This window comes from Lagopus muta, chromosome 1 (assembly GCF_023343835.1).
Source record: "Lagopus muta isolate bLagMut1 chromosome 1, bLagMut1 primary, whole genome shotgun sequence".
NCBI classification, from domain to species: Eukaryota; Metazoa; Chordata; class Aves; order Galliformes; family Phasianidae; genus Lagopus; species Lagopus muta.
The window spans coordinates 15,020,932-15,040,871 of NC_064433.1; the positions used below are offsets into that span (position 1 = coordinate 15,020,932).

General features: G+C 37.3%; 1 protein-coding gene across 7 annotated transcripts in view; it reads left to right on the forward strand.

Moving 5' to 3' along the window:
* KIF21A (kinesin family member 21A) overlaps nt 1–19,940 on the forward strand; it is an 83,695-nt gene that overhangs the window by 32,919 nt on the left and 30,836 nt on the right. For 6 of the 7 annotated variants that reach the window (XM_048964658.1, XM_048964668.1, XM_048964666.1 and 3 more), the window contains exons 5-16: nt 60–194; nt 2,329–2,496; nt 4,485–4,600; nt 8,570–8,765; nt 9,516–9,705; nt 10,371–10,434; nt 10,986–11,183; nt 14,618–14,656; nt 16,967–17,051; nt 17,234–17,351; nt 18,629–18,817; nt 19,699–19,898. In XM_048964658.1, the coding sequence (XP_048820615.1) occupies nt 60–194; nt 2,329–2,496; nt 4,485–4,600; nt 8,570–8,765; nt 9,516–9,705; nt 10,371–10,434; nt 10,986–11,183; nt 14,618–14,656; nt 16,967–17,051; nt 17,234–17,351; nt 18,629–18,817; nt 19,699–19,898 (1,698 nt within the window). The remainder of the gene's footprint in view (nt 1–59; nt 195–2,328; nt 2,497–4,484; nt 4,601–8,569; nt 8,766–9,515; nt 9,706–10,370; nt 10,435–10,985; nt 11,184–14,617; nt 14,657–16,966; nt 17,052–17,233; nt 17,352–18,628; nt 18,818–19,698; nt 19,899–19,940) is intronic. The other variant, XM_048964679.1, reaches the window with a different exon arrangement.

Below are 19,940 nucleotides of genomic sequence, written 5' to 3' on the forward strand. Positions count from 1 at the left end.
CAAAGCACATTTTATTTAAATTCCAAGCCATGCAATGTCCTTCTTTGTCTGTTTTCCAGATGATGCAGTGCTTGAAGCTGGGGGCTTTGTCTCGAACCACGGCCAGTACTCAGATGAATGTTCAGAGCTCACGGTCGCATGCTATCTTTACTATACATCTATGTCAGACCAGAGTTTGTCCTGCTTTTAACACAGTACGTGTCATTGCTGTGATTGTGTTATTTGCTGGCTTCACTTTAACCATTTTTCAGAATGTGAATATTGTTTTGGCAGCAATTGACATTTGAATTACATGTACTAAAAATGCTACAGTCATCATCATGCTCAATGAATTTGCTAAGCATTATAATAATTTGATTTAATCTGTGCATATGTAACCATCTTCTAGCCAGAGGCAACAATAAATTGCAGCCTCCTACATGAACCTGCCCATTCTCCTCTAGCGTTTTCTTCTGGATTTTGTTGCAACATACCCCAGTAACCAAGTTAAAATATAATTTGTATTTAATTGGAAAAGCATTTTTAAGTATCTTAACAGTTAGTCAGCTTAAGGTTACAGTCAGCTAACTGAAAGTGCTGGCTATTCCAGGTGAAGTGCTGGTTTCCAGCAAGGAGCAAGAAAAAAAAAAAGCATAAGATTCTGACAACTAGTGTTTTTATTTTAGTTATATCAGTTCATTGTTTAGGTGTGTTGTAACTTCATGCAGTTATTTTGTTGAACTCCTGAGTATGTAGGCATATATATAACGTGTTTTTAAGCACATAGAACAGTATACTGGATTTGTAATAATTTTGCAGGGGTGGATTCTTTCTTTTATTTTTTAACACTAAAAATAATCATTTGCAGGCAAAATGAGGGTTGCCTCTGGTCCCCTGTGGTATGTAGACCTGCTTTATACCCTTGTTAGAAGCACTTCTTCCTGCATTGCACATCAGAACTGTGGACCTGGTGGTGAGAGCAGCAGTCTCCTCACTTGGAGAGGAACTGTCAGGGCACCTGAATCACTGTGTGGTGAAGGTGTCAGATTGGAGGCTGTGCTTGAAGCTGTCCACATCACTCACTGCATGGCTCAACCAGGGGCATCAAGAGCAGCCTGCCTGCTGTGGGCACTCTTCAGCAGCTGGGATGTTTCAGCTCAAATACAGAGCCTTGCAGGACTCTCCTCTGGCCCTGCCTGGTTTGTGAGAGAGGCTGGCATGAAGAAGGGGAGCTGGCCACTGCCTTCTGCTTTGTGACAGGCTGTGTTTTCGTCCTGTTTTTGAGAGATGTGAGCAGAATGGTGTCAGTGTCTGGAGTAGGACACTGTTGGATCCTGACTCACAGCTGTGAGGGCAGCACCCTTGCCTATCCTTGCAGCATTCGGGAGAGCAGAGGCCAGGCCCACAAACACAGCCTGAATACAAATTTATACAAAACCTTTATGGACAGCAGGGAGAAATCCTGCTCAAGTTTCCATTGTTGCTGCCTTCTGTAGTGTAAGTTTTGGGAGACTTTTGTTGTGAGGGCAGCAGCTTCTCCAGGGCTGCTGGCACTGTGCTTGTGTTCTCTGGGGTGGATGACCAGGGCACCTGCATGCTCATGATAAAAGCTAACTTTATTACTGTGCTTTGGAGTATGAAAGGAAAGAAGCTAAGGAGCTAGTCCCTGCTCATGGTGCATTTCCCTGGCAGAGTAGCTGTGCTGCCTGGGGTGTGCTGGAAGTGTTTGTTCTTGCTGTCCACAGGGCAAAAAGAGAGGAAGGTCCAGGCCATCCTATGATTCTGTGATAAGCTCTTCTTTTTTCCATGTTCCTTCTGCTGTCCTTATTTCCTGGTCAAACTGAAAGTACTGATGGAATGCTGGCTGCTGGGGAAACTGGCATAAAAAATGCGTGAAGTAACATTGAACACATAAGTCACAGTGAAACTGATTATGGGGATTGGAGAGATGTAAAATCAAAGTAACTTCAGCTTGTTTGGCAGGTTTACAAACTAAGTTTTTTTGTAATTTTGGATGGTAATAATGTCATAACCTTTTCATTTAATATTTTGTAAGCATCTGTTTATCCCCCCAAAAACCAGTTGTAGGCCTTACTTAGAAATAATAGATATTGACTAGCATCTAGAGGTGGGTCTTAAAGACTGATACGTTAGTAAGTATTACTAACAGGTTTAAACAGGTATTAAACAGGTTTTCTCAAGAAATGCTGTTGCTATTACAAGAGAATTAGTACATAAGGAAGAGATAGACATTACAAAAGCTATTCCTGTAAATAATTGTTGATTGAATTTTGTGGTTGACTAGCATAAAGGATCTTACCAAGCTTTATGGGTTCTCCTTTGTTTCAGGATAATGCCACTGATAACAGGATAATATCTGAATCTGCTGAGATGAATGAGTTTGAAACTCTTACTGCCAAGTTCCATTTTGTTGACCTAGCAGGATCTGAAAGGTTAAAGCGAACGGGAGCTACGGGAGAAAGAGCAAAAGAAGGCATTTCCATCAACTGTGGACTAGTAAGATTTTGCAATTAGTTTCCATAGGCTGTTGGTACAGACTGTATTTCTCAGTCCCTTGCTTCTGATAATTCCTAAAAGTAGAAGTACATCATGTGCAAATGAGGCCTGTAGAATAAAATGTAATAGATCAACATATTGATTCTTACAAGGTTCTAGCTTGCTTACAATTTCTGGGTTGCCCTAGACCCTAACTAGAAAGTTACGCTGCTTATTGTTGTGAAGTATAGATAGTTAAAATACCTTGTGGAGTTCCTTTCACTTATTAGTTTTTTTAAATTCCTTCAAGACTCGAACAATTGAGGAAAATTTGCAAGTTGTTTGCAAGCAGTAGAGGCATGGAAAGCATCAACAGTGGACAAATTCAACTGATAATTAAATGCTGGTTCTATGTTACTGTTATGAAATGTAGTGTAAAACAACCCTAGGCAAAACATTTCAAAGTGGAAAAAACATGTTAATTGATAGCATCACTTTATTTTTTTTTTATCTGTGTACTGGCTCTTTATGCATTTTTTTAATTAGCTATTAAATATTGTGCTTATGAGTACATTTGAAAAGTAGAACTTGTGATTATCAGTAAAGACTGTGGTTTTGCACCTTTGTTTTTAGCTACTTGGCTGTGTGTAGGCTCTTTGAAGACTCAATAGCACAAGTTCATTTCATGTTTGAAAACATACTGAAATATTTTTTTTCCTGGTCTAGTGTATAGTATCAGGGATGCAACAGGAATTTAATTGGTGATCCTCTTACTATCAGGATAGTGGTTATATTTTGTAGTCAGTGGAAGAGGATTCACTTCAGTTTCATCATTGGCTTAAGCACAGAGTCAATGGAAACCTGGGCTTTTAGTGAAGCAAATGTATCCTTAAGGAAATGAGATACAGGATGTCCAAGGGTGAAAATGAAAGTGGCTAAAATATTACTTAAGTACAAAACTTTCATATTTTCCCTGAATTCCACCCCTCAGCTTTGGGAAACACAGACAAAAGTGGTTTAAACAGTTCCAAACATTTACAGGAAGCGGACTACATGCGTTTCTGTTGTTGTTGGATACAGTAAAACATTTGTAAGACTGTATTAAGAATTGATGGTGCAGAATGCCACCTAGAGGAATGTGTTTTAATTTGCATGTGAATAATCCTGTTAAAATATGTGGAGTTGTGCATTAAAAATAACTTCACAGGCAAATGTTTGGCTGATTATAAACATGAAATAAAGCTTTTTTTAGTAGTGCGATTGCCATCGACTACATAATTTAAAGCCTTAAATACTTGAACTAATTTGCATTTGAAGATTTTTATCCATAGAGCAGTAAATTCTGTTTATCACAGTAATGCTCTGTGTATTATTCTAAGCTTATCATAAAGCAGCTTGACAAAAAATAATTTTTAAAAAGAACGTGGCTGCTGTTAGGGATGTAGATGAGCTGTAATAGTCATTGAAACAAAATGTTTGTTACATAGAATCCTAGAATCCTTAGAGTTGTACAGGACTTTTAAAGGTCATCTAGTCCAGCTCCCTTGCAGTGCACAGGGACAGCTGCAGCTCCATCAGGTGCTCAGAGCCCCATCCAGGCTGACCTTGAAAGTCTTCACGGATGGGCTTCCACCACATTTCTGGGCAATCTGTTCCAGTGCTTCACTACGCTCACTATAAAAGACTTTTTCCTTATATCTGCCCTAAATCTACCCTCTTTCATGAAGTAGTTCTAAGTTTAGTTTGTTACTGATGTGAGATATCAACAGACAGTGCACACCATTGTGCTAATCTCTTTTCTCCTGAGGATACAAGACCGCAAGTCATTTGATTCACTGTTAGCATGGAAATTTGTAAACTGTACAATGTAAAAAGCATTTTAGTATGTTAAGTTTCGTGTGTTTTCTTGTTCTTCCACAATTTATGACCTCAGTTTTTAACTTATTTTAAAACAAATCTACTCAGGAATTGAGTTTAACTTCTGTGCTATGTGATTTGGTGTTTTATAGCTGGCACTTGGCAATGTAATAAGTGCACTGGGAGATAAAAGTAAGAAGGCAACTCATGTACCATACAGAGATTCAAAGCTTACAAGACTACTCCAAGACTCTCTTGGGGGAAACAGGTATGAAAACATTGTACGTTCTTCATTTTGAATGAAAGCGAGTGGGTACATCTTCCAAAAGTAGAATAACCCTTACACCTATCACCGTGATAGAAATAATAAATCTCTGCTGGAGGGAGGCTCCAAACAAAACAAAACAAAACAAACAAAAAAACAAACAAACAAAAAAAACCCCCAAAAAACTACAGTCGTAATAAAAAATGCTGGCAATGCAAGGAAATACTGTAATGGTTTTTGCATCATTCTTTTCACTGCTGCTACAGCTTTACTAAACACGAGGCTTTGAGTTGCTTTGAAGTTATTGTTTCCAGGTAAAGGGTAAGTCCATCTTAGATGATGGGTGCCAGAAATGTTAAATCTGTTACTGTGTTACAGCGTTATTAATTACAGCATATTTTAAAGCTTTCTGCTTCAAGCAGAGATTTTTTTTAATTGCTTTTTTTCCCCTCCTACCTTAATTGTTAAACAATATTAGCATTTGATGTGTTGCAGCATAGTAATATACAGGAAGCAACTTTACGTTCCTCACTGCTGTAAAATTCTTTAAAATATGAAGCTGTAAAACAAAACAAAACAAAAAACCCCAGAAAAACAATGAAAACAGTATCAGAATTCTCTCTAGAGAGCTTTATCTGATTATTGCTATTTTAACTTCTTAATCTGAAGGTTTATGTTAAGATATGTCCTTGAAACTTTTGTCACTGATTTCCCTTCACTCCTATGCCTTACCTGCATATGGTTATACCATTATTTTTCTTAGAAATGGGTGATACTAATAACTGGATTATTAGTACCAATCCTCTACCATAATTGAAATCAGTCACTATGGAGGTGACTTTTTTGCATTCAAGGGGCTAAAGCTTGTGCTTAAATGTTACTTTGCACTTACTTGCATTTACAAAAATAAATACATTTCATATTTTGAAGTCCTCATAGATGCTGGCTTCTGTTGAAGCTAGGCCTTGTAGGAGCTGGATGAAGGCCTAAAACACAGATTTTGCAGGTCAAGTAGTATAGCTAAGACTGCACGTCCTTGTGGGCACTGCCTCACTGTCTTGTCTGCTCTGATCGCCGTGAGCAGGAGCTTGGTGTGGTCAGTGTCAGGTGCCAGGCACAAAGTACCTTTTTTGAACAAGGCAGCTCAGCACTCGTGCTGCCATCTCTTACCATGGCCATCTATCTCAGGATATTATGTATGTGTCCAACTATCTGATGGTGAATTAGAAGCCATTAAAATGAAATGTCTGTATCATTAGAACTGTTCTTGTGAATCTGTTCTACGTGTGTATTCTACAGACGTGAGGAAAGAGACTTGGACTCTGGAAACTTTGAGCAAACATGCAGTGTGAGCATGTAGAAATACAAAATCCAGTGTGGTTGAGTACATTTTAGTAAGACAGTATGTATATTCATCTTTTTAGTCTGATATGGCTGATTGCTGTCTTTAAGAGAAAGTGAAAGCGTTCTGTTTCACAGAAGAACAGGGAGGAAAAGAACAGAGGAGTAATTTAACTTCAGTTAACTTCAGCAGCCTGCAGCATTGCAGTGTGAGAATAGCAGAGAGACAGCCAAAGTGAGTAAAATAGGGCTGTGATGTTCATTAGTGTTTAAGGGAGGAAGAAACCCAGTAGTGGGGGGGGGGGGGGGGGATATAAAGGGGAATCAGGAAAGATCATATACATATCTCTAGGCCATTTCTAGAAATAACTATTTACCAAAAAAATAATTTCTTGACTGATTATATACTAAATACAGTAGTTAAAGGTCATTTTTGAAACTGCACTAACTAAAATGATACAACTCAAAGCATTTTTCTGTTTTGTAGCTCAACTGCTCCCTCTCCTGTGCTTCAGGAGGAATCACAGTTTACTGTAAAAGCTCAGCAAGAAGCATTTACAAGCCAGAGCATTTACAAGAATATTAAGAAATATTATTTCTGTTTGTTCTGACTGATGTTAAATTTTTTCTCTACTCCCACTCTTTCAACCTTAATTTTATTTTTTAGCTAATACAAATGAGACAGCTCAAATTAGCAGTTTGCTCTTAAGGAGATGTTATAAACTGTAACACAATTTAAATAATTTCATATCCATGCTTTAGCAAACAAAAATGGTGGGAGAGCTCAATTTTAATAAATATGCAATTTTTCCTCTGGGAAATCAGATTAGATCAATAGAAATCTGTTCCATTGCTTTCCAAATTCCATTGTAGATATTGCAGTGCACATTTATCCTTTCTCTTTGCAAGTATTTACTGGAAAGTGATTCAGGTTACTTTGCAGTGGATCCTGAGCTAGTGATGATTAAAGCATTGTTTCAGTCTACTATTCTCACTGTAATCCTGATTTAATTGTAATTCTGTAGTAATTGTGAAGGTGCATTTAAACAGTGATTCTGGGTTATTCTATTAACCTAATTCCCTTAGGTTGGAAGGGGGCATTCTAAAGAAATGTTAAAATTAAAAGTGTAGAACAGTGTTTAAAAATGAGTCTCCTGTAAAATACAGGTGGGGAAGTAGAGTTCTGGTTAATCAGTTTTCAAGACAGCTAGCAGAACCAGTTGTCTGAGGTTTGAAAAAGTAATCACATTCTAAATTGATGGCACAACAGTCTTAATCTTGTACATTATTTTGAACTAAACTAAACCTCAGCAGTTTGTGGAGCTGATACAATGATGTACAGGAGGTCTGAGGAAGACTTGCTGAAATTCATTCTATACTGAGCCTTTCCCATATCCGCAGGCTAGTTTCTCTTTCCATTTAGCTTCCAATGGTGAATATAATTGCTTGGCTTGGAAGGATTGCAAGCAGTAATTTGTTTGTCTCAGCTGAAATTACAGGAGATGAAGATCAGAATCAAGTTTGTCTAATGCAGTCTGTGCACACCTAACACAACAGCTATGCTTTCATATACAACAAAGGAAAGCATGTTCCTCCAGCGCCCAATCGGGACAATTCAGTCTACCCAAATATAGGTGTTTCCCGTCTGCAGAGAATTTAGGGCATGTTGGCACCATTGGGTTGTGATCTACAGCTGGAATTCTGTTTTTGACCCCTCTGAATTGTTCTCTTCTGTTGTGAAATGAGCACGAGCTCCAGGGATCAAGGGTAGGGTGGGACCTTGTTCCTTCTCCTCAGTTGATTAACTAAAACACTTAGTTGGTAAGAAGGTTTTTGTTTGTTTTCTGTTTTTGTCACCCTGGTTCTTGCTACTCTGTCTGCTCTGTCTCTTACTTGAAGTATGCCGTATGTGCTCACCCTGCATATCCCACAGTGGGATGGCTAGAGGGTGTTGAAGGAGCCCAGAAGCAGTGTTGGGAATAGAACTCAGCTCCTGCTCCTTTTTATGGAAGAGCTCTAAGTAATGGTGTTTTGAAAAGTGGGGGAAAAAAAACAACAAACCACTTATTGCCAGAGATAATAAGGAGAAATTCTATATTTTGATCTTCTGTTAGAGTGCAAGAGATGATTTAAAGCAGGAAAATCTGGATCTCAGTAGAACAGTAGGTGGGCAATAGGTACCTTAGGCTGTTCTGGGCACATATGGGCATCCAGAGGTGCACATTCAGATTTTGTAGGTTGGTACCTTGTAAATTAATGTGTCCTGACAACTACACGATCCAAATCACTATTTGAGGCTTCAGGTTGGCTTTAAGAATTTAAATCTCAATTGGTATTAAATTACAAATTATGTAAGTATTAGGAAAGCATTTCTAAGAGCATCCATTAATTGCTTTTATAGTTTTACACATGATGATCTAACATCTCCTATGCTAAACTAGAGTGATTCATGATGTAACAGTTCTGGAACTTTGTGGTTGACAGTGTTCTACAGTACTTTGAGTTACGTCTAGAATCTTTACACAGATATTGTGAAGTCAGTGCTCTTGTTTCACCTCGTACTTGAAGACCTGTTAGCCTGTCTGTCCTCATCTTGTTCTTGATTTCTAAACCTATGTTTGTAACTTGCAGTCAAACACTCATGATAGCATGTGTGAGCCCTTCAGATCGAGACTTCATGGAAACCTTGAACACGTTGAAGTACGCGAATCGTGCACGAAACATCAAGAACAAGGTGATGGTTAATCAGGATAGGGCTAGTCAGCAAATAAATGCTTTGCGCAATGAGATTACACGGCTACAGATGGAGCTTATGGAATACAAAACAGTAAGTGTATTCTCTTAGGATTTCTTCTGCTTTAAAATGATTATAATTACACAGCTTGTTTTCTCTTGGCTAGTTCTGCTTTACACACACACACACACACACACACACACACACACACACACACACACACACGAATAATAACACTAATCTGTAAAACACATCCAGTAATCCAGTTGTTACCAGGCATCCTCGTGGTCAGTGATGAGAAACAGTCACTTCCAAAGTGAAAAATGACCACAGTTTAGATTGCTCACATGTTTATTCACGTACCAGTTATTGTATGTTGCTTTTAAATACTTACTTGAGAACTAAAACTATTATGATTTAAAAATGGTTTTTCAGTTATATAGGCCAGATACTCATAATACGCAATGCCAGAATTTTAGTCAAAGGATATTGTTTTCAGCAATAAATGTGGCTGCCATTGTTATCTCCCTTTGTTGTTCTTGAAGTAGTATCCTGATTTAATAAAGAATGGTCTTCTCATTTCTAAATCTCTCTAAGAAGTTCTATTTCAGGAACTGTGCGGGGAGGACTAAAATGCTAGGATTAGTATCTTGCAGATATCAGTGCTGTGGCACCTTTCTGTACTGTTCTGAAATCTTTGAATCATCTTTTGCAGTGAGCATCTAAGTGGAATGTTAAGCAATCTGTGGACTATCTTTTAAAATAGATTTTAAAAATAATACTAAAAATGCTTTTCTACACATAGTTTTTCATTACTAGTAATAACTTATGTATTTACTTAAGGGTAAAAGGATTATAGATGAAGAAGGAGTCGAAAGCATCAATGACATGTTTCATGAAAATGCTATGCTGCAAACAGAAAACAATAATCTGCGTGTTAGAATTAAAGCCATGCAAGAAACTATTGATGCACTGAGAGCCAGAGTAACGCAGCTTGTGAGTGATCAGGCCAACCAAGTTCTAGCCAGAGCAGGTATGCTGTGGGTGTGTTGTGCTTACTTGTGTGTAAACTGCTTAAGGAGTGCATGAGTTCATATCAGTTCATGTTCTTGCTTCACGGATCCCTTGGAAGAGATATGCTTTTGTAGAAGGTACTGTAGGACTTGCTTTGGCAGTGAAAGACACCCATATAGCTCTCACCTCTATTTCCAGAGACTTCTGTTAATAGAAGTAGTTTGGGACTCCGTACCATTTGTTTAGGATTATCAGCAGCATGAAATTTGAAATAATCCCTTTGGATAGGAATTACTTGCATGCTTAGTTAACCCAGTGCTAAATATTTAAGTACACGAGGACCCAGAGATGGGCGACTGTTTGCTTTTCGCTTCGTAAAACAATCAACTGATAGAAATACCACAATACGTTGTTCTTCTTGTGTGTTTTGTTGGGATCTTTTTGATTATTGGAAGTTACCAATGAGGGGGTGGGGTTGAACACAGAATAGAAGAAGTTACTTATAATAGTCCTGATCGAGGACACAAAAAGGAACCAAACTCCTAATGCAGCTCAAAAAAGAAATACACTTAATGAATCAGATAAGATCTAAACATGTAGCCGATATGATTATTTCTTTGCTGGTACGTTGAGCCTAGTATCTATATGAAAATATTAAGTGTTACCATTCCCCTCTCTCTCCAGGAGAAGGAAATGAAGAAATTAGCAACATGATTCATAATTATATCAAGGAAATTGAAGATCTCAGGTATTTATGTAATATGTCTTTGAATCATTTTCGTTTAAAACAAATACTGGTAATGTCAGCAGCTGAATGCTCAACTGGTTGTTGTGCAAAATTTGACACTGTTGTTTTGTGGTAACTTCATAGCCTGGTATAAATTATAGTACTGACAAATGACCTAAAAATGTTCGAGGTGATTAATATCCTAAACACTTGCATTTCTTTCTTGGAACTGTGTCATTGCAGAAAAAAAAAAGTATATGGCTTTCCCACTTAGTATTCTATATTATACAGTAGCTCTTGTGTAATGAACATACAAAATCTATATACACTGCATATAGATGTTAACATAGTGTGTGTCTATATATTTGTAGATGTTCAATAATTATTCATTTAGAATTTATTTTGATGAAATGTGTACAGTTTCCATAGCCACTGTGTGAAGTCATGTGACCAGGAGATTTACCATGGTTGTTTTTTTTTTTATCTTGTATTGTGGTTTCTTCTAAACCTGAAGATAATGCATTACAATTGCAGATACCAAAGAGGTATATTTGTTTGTTTGTTTTTTTAAGGGCAAAATTATTAGAAAGTGAAGCAGTTAATGAAAATCTTCGACGCAACTTGTCAAGAGCTTCAACAAGATCCACATACTTTGGTGGACCATCTGCATTTTCTATGCTTTCTTCGGAAAAAGAGACACTGGAAATTCTAGATATAGCCAAGAAAGATCTAGAAAAGCTGAAAAAAAAAGAAAGAAAAAAGAAAAAAAGGTTGTGTATAAATAATAGTTTTATTTCTTTGTATTAGTAAGGAAGTGTGTGTTTTAGTTTTAGTTTTCAAACTTGACAATTCAGAGTACATCTTTTGTTGCTGTTGGGGATTGGTTCCTAAACTAGTGTTTCCACAAATCCTTTTACACATCAAATGAACAGCTGTTTTTCTCTTGAATCTTTTCTTCCAAAGGAATATATGTTATTTGCAGAATGAATGTTTCTGATATAACAATTCTTTTTCTTATGTCATAGTTATGCTCAACTGTAAAAGCACAGGTGCTCTCTCTAACTTTAAAGCATATGAAACTCTAAAAGAGTTTTCGAGAACAAAAATTACTTTTTTTTTTTTCCTTCATGTGTCAAAGAAAAGATATTCTGAATAGCTGGGAATTCTTTGGTAGCTCCTGGAATGGCTTCTTTTGCTTTCTCTACCTTCTGCTTTTATAAATGTTTTTGATTTGAGGTTTCCTACTTTTCTGCAATGTCATGCTTAGCTGTTTTTTGTTGTCCAATTTCTCATCTACTAAAATGCTCATATACATTGATATAAATGCCTGTTCAGATAGCAGTTAGTACAGCAAAAATCTGTGCACTCCAAGACTTTGATTCTATTTCAGGTCTTTCCTTTTTCCTTGCAATTCTCTGCACTTCTCATCTATTGTCTACAAGTCAACATAAATTTAACAAATCTGAAATGCAGTAGAAATGTAAGGTAGCTTTGTTAGTGAGATGTGCAGCTTGGAATCTTACCCGTAAATGCTTACATTATACAGATGTCTGATACTTTTGGAAAACACTTCTTTAATGATAACTGAATTCTTTGTTGCATCTCATTTTTTCAGGACACTCTTTCATGGGTATTTAAGTTGATTTTGTGTGTTACATTTGTAGGAATTTGAAGAGAGGGTGAAAGTATTAAGTGAAAGCAGCAGAATCTTCTGGCCTCACTTCAGACAGACACTTCAATATGTTTTTTAACGTGTTAGGAGTAAGATTTTCACACAGGGTGGTGACACACTGGAACAGGCTGCCCAAGGAGGTTGTGGATGCCCCATCCCTGGAGGCATTCAGTGCCAGGCTGGATGTGGCTCTGGGCAGCCTGGTCTGGTGGTTGGCGACCCTGCACACAGCAGGGGGTTGAAACTAGATGGTCATTGTGGAACTTTTCAACCCAGGCCTTACTATGGTTCTATGAAGAAGATCTGCTTTTGTATGTTTTTAAAATTAAGCATGTGTTAAATACATGCTTAGATTCCCAGTTGTTCAGTTAGTGTCTGAGTATTTGATGACTGTTGACAGGGTTGTGAGCAGAAAACTGGTAAAAGTTACTATGCACATTGAGTAATAGATCTTAGTGTGGTAGATGTTTACTTCTAAAAGAGATACCAAACAAAAAAAAAAGGCACCAAACAAAGCTCCCCAAAAGCAAAACAAAACAAAAACATTTGGAAGTTTTCTACAGCAGTAAATAAAAGAGGTACGTCTTAATTTTGGTCTTTTTCTGAAAGATGTGCCTATGAGCAGTGATGTTTACACTAGGATGATAATATTGTCAGTGGGAAAGTCCAGTGGCCTGACCCAAGGGCGAGGACTAATTGCTATAAACTTTGCATTATAGAATTGGAGAGCCAAAAGAGAATTCAAGTTGAAAGAGCCCTTTTGAAAGCCCAGCCTACATTTCAAAATGGGTCTTATGTTCCCATTTTATAGAGCCTTTTTCCATTTTCTAGTCTTAAGTATGGTAAAGGTTGGCCCATCTGTAGTCTTCTGAACAGTTTTTATATTTCTGAATTGCGTGTGCCAGGAAAATAATTCCATAAATGTGAAGAATTAGAATTTGAGAGACTGCACAATTGCAGATTGCTTCCATCTAACTAATGAAATGTAAAGTCTGTTTCTGGGACATATCATTGTTAATTTTTATTTTGTCAAAGTGTCAGGTGTTGGAAGTGGATATGCTGACGTATTGCAAAGGGGCCATTTACCCTGTAGTTTGGCAGGGATTCTTTGCTCTACTTCTGTTTCCTACAGGCATTTAGCTGCTTTTACTGTACTACTCCTTTATAGGGTTGATATTATTAAAGTTGTCTAACTAGTGCTTTCCTATGAAGATGGGATTGGTAAAACTAGTTAGTAGCTTTGCCCCTACTACCTTTCTTGATCTGCTCATTTCCTGCATGAGGATCAGTATGATTGATTAAAGGTGCAGTTTTAAGTACATGCAACTTATATAAATTCTTCTGAAGTAGCTCAAAGACCTAAGAGTTAGTTTTTGAATAAGCAGCAGTTATGTAGTGCTTCATATCTGTAGCCTTTAATAAGCATGCATCATAAAGATTGTTGGAGACAGTTTATACCCCAGTAATGTTTGACATCTGAAATACTGACATATACTTCCGCAAACTTCTGACTCACCAGAAGTCCCAGAGCAAATCTCCCATGTTTGTTAGTCAACCTTACACATCTTGTAACCTTTTTTGACTGTTGTCTTTTGACTTCCATAACCTTTATTAAACTAAATTAGTGATAAAATCACATAGGGTTCAGCATGTTAGCACCTAGCTGGCACTGGGGAGAGGTAGCAGGCAATGTCAAGTGGAAGGGCTCACACTCAAAGCTTGCTCATAATGGGAACATGAAGAATATACTTTAGGACATTCTACACTTACTTATGTTATCCAGATGCTTCTAAACAGCTATAATGACCTTTGCTAAGGATGAAAAAGTACAAGTAAAAATACTAACTTTTTGTCCATCTCATTGCTTTTGATGCTTTTTTTTTTTTTAATAACAAGCAATCACTGGAATGTACTTCTGAATCCCAGGAAAAAAAACACCCTGCAATTCTCTTCTTACTTAAAAAGAAATAACAAGACTAAACAAAAGAAATAATTGCAGTTCAAAAAAAGTTTGAATTGTATTCAGAATATATGATTCAGAATATTATTACTAAAAAAAAAAATCTTGTCCTTGTTCCGCGATGTTGCTGATAATATGTAAGAGTGGCAGCACCTATTGTATTTTTCAATGTTTTACTTGCAAATTTTAGCAGGAAAAAGTAAAGAGGGTTTCTTTGGTTTTATTTAGTTTTCTTTTTAGGACTAAGAGATTTTTGAACCCACGTTAGAAACAATTCTCAAAGTGAAATATATAACTTCTTCACAAGTATAACTTGAATTTCTAATCATTGGTGGTGACAGATCAGTTAACCTACAAATGCTGCTGCTTTGTTTCCTGTTTACTTTCCAACTGTTCAAAATGTATTGCCTTTTTACTACTTGTTGTCTTTTGACAGTATTTTTTAAAATTTGGTTTTAAACTCCACGAGCTCATATATCATTTTTTTTACCTTCTTATCACTTTCGCTTTTCACTGTCTGGTTTGTCCTTCATTGACTTGGCCTTCCAATACTGTACCTCGTGCTTTTGAAGGCTACAGAAACTTGAGGAAAGCAGTCAAGAAGAAAGAAGGTTGGAATATTTCCCAGGTTTTTAATTAACTGTCATTTCAATTAACTGGTTGTCATACAAGGAAAGAAGTTGGGTAGATTATTAACCCCAAGAGTAGTTCATTTGGCTCTTCAAAATTCTGTCCTGTGTTTTGGCTTTTGGCAAGTGCTTTAATAGGAAGAAATCTCTATTGTGGAATTGAGGTTGACTTTGGGATTGCAAGCAGTTGTGGGACGGTGATGCCTTTGGGAATTGCTGTAGAATTTGGTAGTTTTCTTTCTTGCATGGCCTGCCCTGTATGAGATGGAAGGCAGGAGGAAGGTGCTGTAGCTAATATCATATAAAATATTATAGTAGGCAATATAGCAATTCAATAATTTTAGCATATGAGTTTGGGCCTTCACGCTTCAGTTAAGTCTGTTCATAGTCCCTTTAGTTTTATTTATTTATTGAAATTGCATTGCTGAAACATTAACCATTCTTTCAGTTCAGTTTCAGCCAAGGTAGTAGATATATTAGATAGTCACAGAGAACAGTCACATTGAAGAGGAAGGAGCTTTTGTTTTTCAGCTGTATACTGTATCCAAAAACCCACATTGGATTCATGTAGAGTGACAATATGAACCTGCAGAGCAGTAGAATACCCATTGAACAGCGTGGTTCTGCCTGGAGGAGCTGCTGGCCCTCCTTCCTCCTGCCTTCTCCCATTCATTAGGCAGAACACAAGTTCTCTAGTGGTGAGCTTCGTACTGTCTGCAGGAGAAGGGAACCTGGGAATTTTTTCTCATTGTGCATGAAGATTGCAACTAGGATCTGTTAGCACTTAGACTTTCTGTCCAACATAAACCAGAACATGTGGGCCGAGTGAAATGAGAATCTGTGGAAATGAGACTGCATGGCTCAGTATTCCTTGTCTGGTGTTTGTTTTCTGTTCTAATGGAGGCAGGCTGCTACCCAAGTGAAGGCAGTCTGCCCACTTCTGTTCAGCTTCAGCTGGGCTCTGTGCCACTGCTGGGGAGCGGGACAGGGGGAGCCATCTAGCGTTGATCTGTTTAAAAAGCAATAGAAAGAAGAAAACCTGCTTATACGCAGAAGCACTGTCTCTTAATTAGCACTCTTCAGAGTAGAGCTCTTTTATTTAAAGTGACTTTTAGATTTGAGTAGTTTCTCAAATCTTCTGAACATTTTTTTTGTCACTGCACTGAGTACTGGATTTATCAGTTATGTCTCTCGTCTGGGCTCCTCTTGGTGTCAGTAGAGGAAGATGAATCTGCCTAATCAGTGACTGCACATAACTCGTCCCACCATTATGCAGTTGAAATTGGGTGAAGTAGAGTCCACCCTATGTGATTCCAACCATGTTTTTCACTATTACTCCCTACTGTGTCTACTCCAGTTCTGTCACAATTTCCTTTCTGTTGAGAATCTTTTCCATTTTGCATGTGTAGTTTTAGAGGGATTGATGGTTTGTCCTGGACAATTTGCAGAGTGCCGTCAATTTTAAATTTCAACGTTTGCATGTGGCATCTCAACTGTGCACTTAAAAGTTAAGAAGCCATCCTAATGGCTAATACACCAAGTCAAAACTGCTGCAATTTGTATAAGCCCTCACTATGGTTACAGTCCAAGTCCTCAAGAGAGGAAGAATGTGAAAGTACTTGTCAGTTACATAAGTTTTGAATTGCACTCTGAAAAACAGAAACACAGATGTATACTAAAATGCAATCTTGTTTGTTGGGAAAGTTTCTTTTTGAAACACATTCTTATAGCAACAATTCTGTTTTTGTAAACTATTTTTGTTATGTTTGCCTATTTGGGGCATTCTCTTGATGTCCAACTAGACAACTGATCCGAAAAATAGTTATAGTATGGTATGTTAGGAAATATGCATAAACCTTAAGAGAAAACTTAGGCATGGTAGACTCTGTTATAACTTGAGGGCATGTATCTATAATGTATATTGTACTGGCACATAATATTCTTTCTTTGTTTAGTAAACGCTGTTTTGGGTATGCTGCAACTTCCATGCAAAAAGAGTACAGCTGTGGTTTACAAACATTTATATTTTGATTGTCCCAGTCGTGTAATATGGTCTAAAACAGTGTAATACTCATTAATGTTACTGGGCAAACTAAGATTAAGAGCAAAGAAGCATTATTTTTGTTTTCTGTAGGAGCTTGGAAGTTGTGTTTTACCCATGCACAACCTGTATACTTTGTCTAAGCACACTTTGGTTTCATCTTTGTTTTGAATTAAAACTTAATGTTTGGGGGGATGGGAAGCACTTGCTATTTCAGTTTGTGAATATTTTGTCTGTGCCTTTTCTACTAGTGCTAAGGATGACAACACAGATAACGAGCAGGAGAAGAGAGATGAAAAAGGCACTTCAGAGAGAGCAAATAATGAATTGGAAGCAGTAAGTATTTACAAGTACTTGTGTTGATTTGTTTATTGCCTGTGTACTGATTTATATTGTTGTTGAAAGAAAATTAGGAAAGAATGAAGTGAATATTGCTGCTTCTCAGTGATTGTAGGAAGTGAATGGGGGACGGAAAAGTGTGGATACATTTTGATGTCTTTCCACTTCACATTTTGTAGGAGGAAATTCAGGAAGTAAGTGATCATGAAGACGAAGAAGAGGAAGATGATGAGGATGAAGATGACATGGAAGTTGTTGAAAGCTCAGATGAGTCAGATTCTGATTCTGATGAAAAAGGTGATGTCACTGCAATGTTTCTGCACATTTTTTGTATGAATCCTGTGTGCCATTCTTGGCTTTTTTGTGTGTGTGTGTTTGTTCACTTTTTTGTTTGTTTGGCAGAGAAGATAGCATGTTGTCAATGCTGTTCATAATGCTTTGTTGATTGTATGTCCAGTGAATTCTTTGTGAGTTATGATGCTAAAACATACATCTGATCGACTGTATCTTTGCTGGCTTTAAAACTAAACAGAAGCTATCGAGTGCTTAATAAGGCATTTCTTCTTTAGTTAAAATATATGAAGCAAAAATACTAGGTTGTTTTTGTAACTCAGGACTAATCACCAATTGACAGCTCCCATTTGGCTAATTTGAAAGAGGGTAAAATTTAATTTTGAAATGCTGGAAGCCCATAACCTTCGTCAGTTCGCAGATGTTGTGGCTATTCATGTAGAAGCATCAACATCTGGTGTTCTTGTGGCATGCAAATTAGGATTGCCAGGGTGAGAGAGAGCATTACCAGCAATTCACTCATGAGTTGGGCCAAATAGGCAAATCAGAGCTGTTGATTCCTGCTTGTTTGAGAGTCACATAAGCAATTAGCAACAGTTGCAGAACCTGAAATAAATCCACATTTTAAAAATTAGTTCTGGAGCATGTAGTCTTAAACCAAAAAAAAAAAAAAAAAAACCTGATTGAACAAAGCAATTAGTTAAGCATTTACAAATTTTGTGTGGGGATTAGTTCTTTTTTTTTTTTTTCCCCTCTGAATCTTCTCATTCCTTCCCTCATTCCACCTTCATGAATACTGCAGCTTCTCTTCTGAGGATTTTGACTTCATTTTTCCACAAGCTAGAGAAAGGAAATTCTCCTATTGGAGTCTGCCAGTAGCCATATTTTCCTTTTCTAACCTGCTAGGTTTCTGAATGAGAGTTATTCTGCAGCCCTGAGGTGATTGAACTCTCACAGTGTAACTTTTTATGGGGAAAGACTGATTGCTGTTGATGAGATTTAAATGTAAAGAATTATAACAGCTGAGTAACTATGTTCCTGTGAAAGATATATTTACTTCCTTTCCCATTCCTAGAATGGAGGGTGTTTAAAGGAGAGATATGGTCAGGATTTCCAGATAGTGGTTTTGTTTGCTGCATTGTATTTTGTGTGAAGTTCTCATAGGTAAAATTACGTGCCACGAAATGGCCCTAACATTGCAGGAGGAATCCACAATTATGTGGTTCTCATTGTTACATTAACAGGAATTTTCATTTTTAATTATCCAAATCTTTTTATTTCAGAAAATTATCAAGCCGACTTGGCAAATATCACCTGTGAAATAGCCATTAAGCAGAAACTGATAGATGAGCTAGAGAACAGCCAGCGAAGATTGCAGACACTGAAAAAACAATATGAGGAGAAACTAATGATGCTACAACATAAGATTCGAGACACTCAACTTGAAAGAGATCAAGTTCTTCAAAACTTGGGTAAGAATTACAACTTTATTTAAATTGAAATTTGTAAGATCTGCAAGTTGAATTGTTTCTAACATCCTTGCTTCCTTTTCCAAATGTGGTAAGAAATTGCGGGAAATATGAACTAGTTTTTACTCATAATGCAAGTGGATCATACTTTGTTTGTTATTGTTTCTACCAGAATGGTGAGAGATTTTTGAGGTCCGGTGGGAGTTGCTGCTTCTGACAGGTGTTTGATTTCAATTTTCGAGGAGCTCTCATTTTCTTTTTAACACAGTTCTTGAGATAGTACTCGAATTACAAGTTTTCTTTGGCTCCGACCTCACCCCCTTCTTTTGGCTGTCATGAGCTAAGACTGAGAATCAAAGCAGCCTTGCAGAAGTGTTTTATAGACCAAGCTTTTTAGTTTGTGGTAGTCTTAAGATGAGAAATGAACTGTGCACAGGAGGTCGTGAGCAACAAATGAGTTCAAGTTTTGGGAGAGTATAGGGGGAAGTGTTTTTATTGATTTGCTTTGACTGTTTCTTACTGAAAATACACTATATATGCTTTATTATTGTGTACTTAATATGCTTTCACTGTTCCCTTATTCTTCCTTAGACCTTCCCTTTTCAACAGCTCAGAAGCAGATACTAGGCTTGATGGCTCCTGGGATATGGTTTGAGTAATCCTATCAGCTTGTGCACATATGTGAACATGCATGTGTGCATCTGTCTTCAGATATTTGGATATCTATTTTCCTGCATTGAAACAGTGCAGGTGACAGGAACTAGATACAAATGAAAACTTTCAAGCGTGTTGCAAAAAATGCTAAAAGCAGAGGAAAGTCATCTGACATGGCAAAGCAAAAATCTCTTTCAAAAAAGCAGATTAAAAATTCTCTTTTGCTCTAGGTTCTGTAGAGACATATTCAGAAGAAAAGGCAAAAAAAATCAAGTCAGAATATGAAAAGAAACTCCAAGCCATGAATAAAGAACTTCAGAGACTTCAAACAGCTCAAAAAGAACATGCACGACTGCTTAAAAATCAATCTCAATATGAAAAGCAACTGAAGAAACTGCAGCAAGAGGTGACAGAGATGAAGAAAACCAAGGTGTGTTTCAGTATGTTGAAGTGTCAGGCAATGACTGTTTGT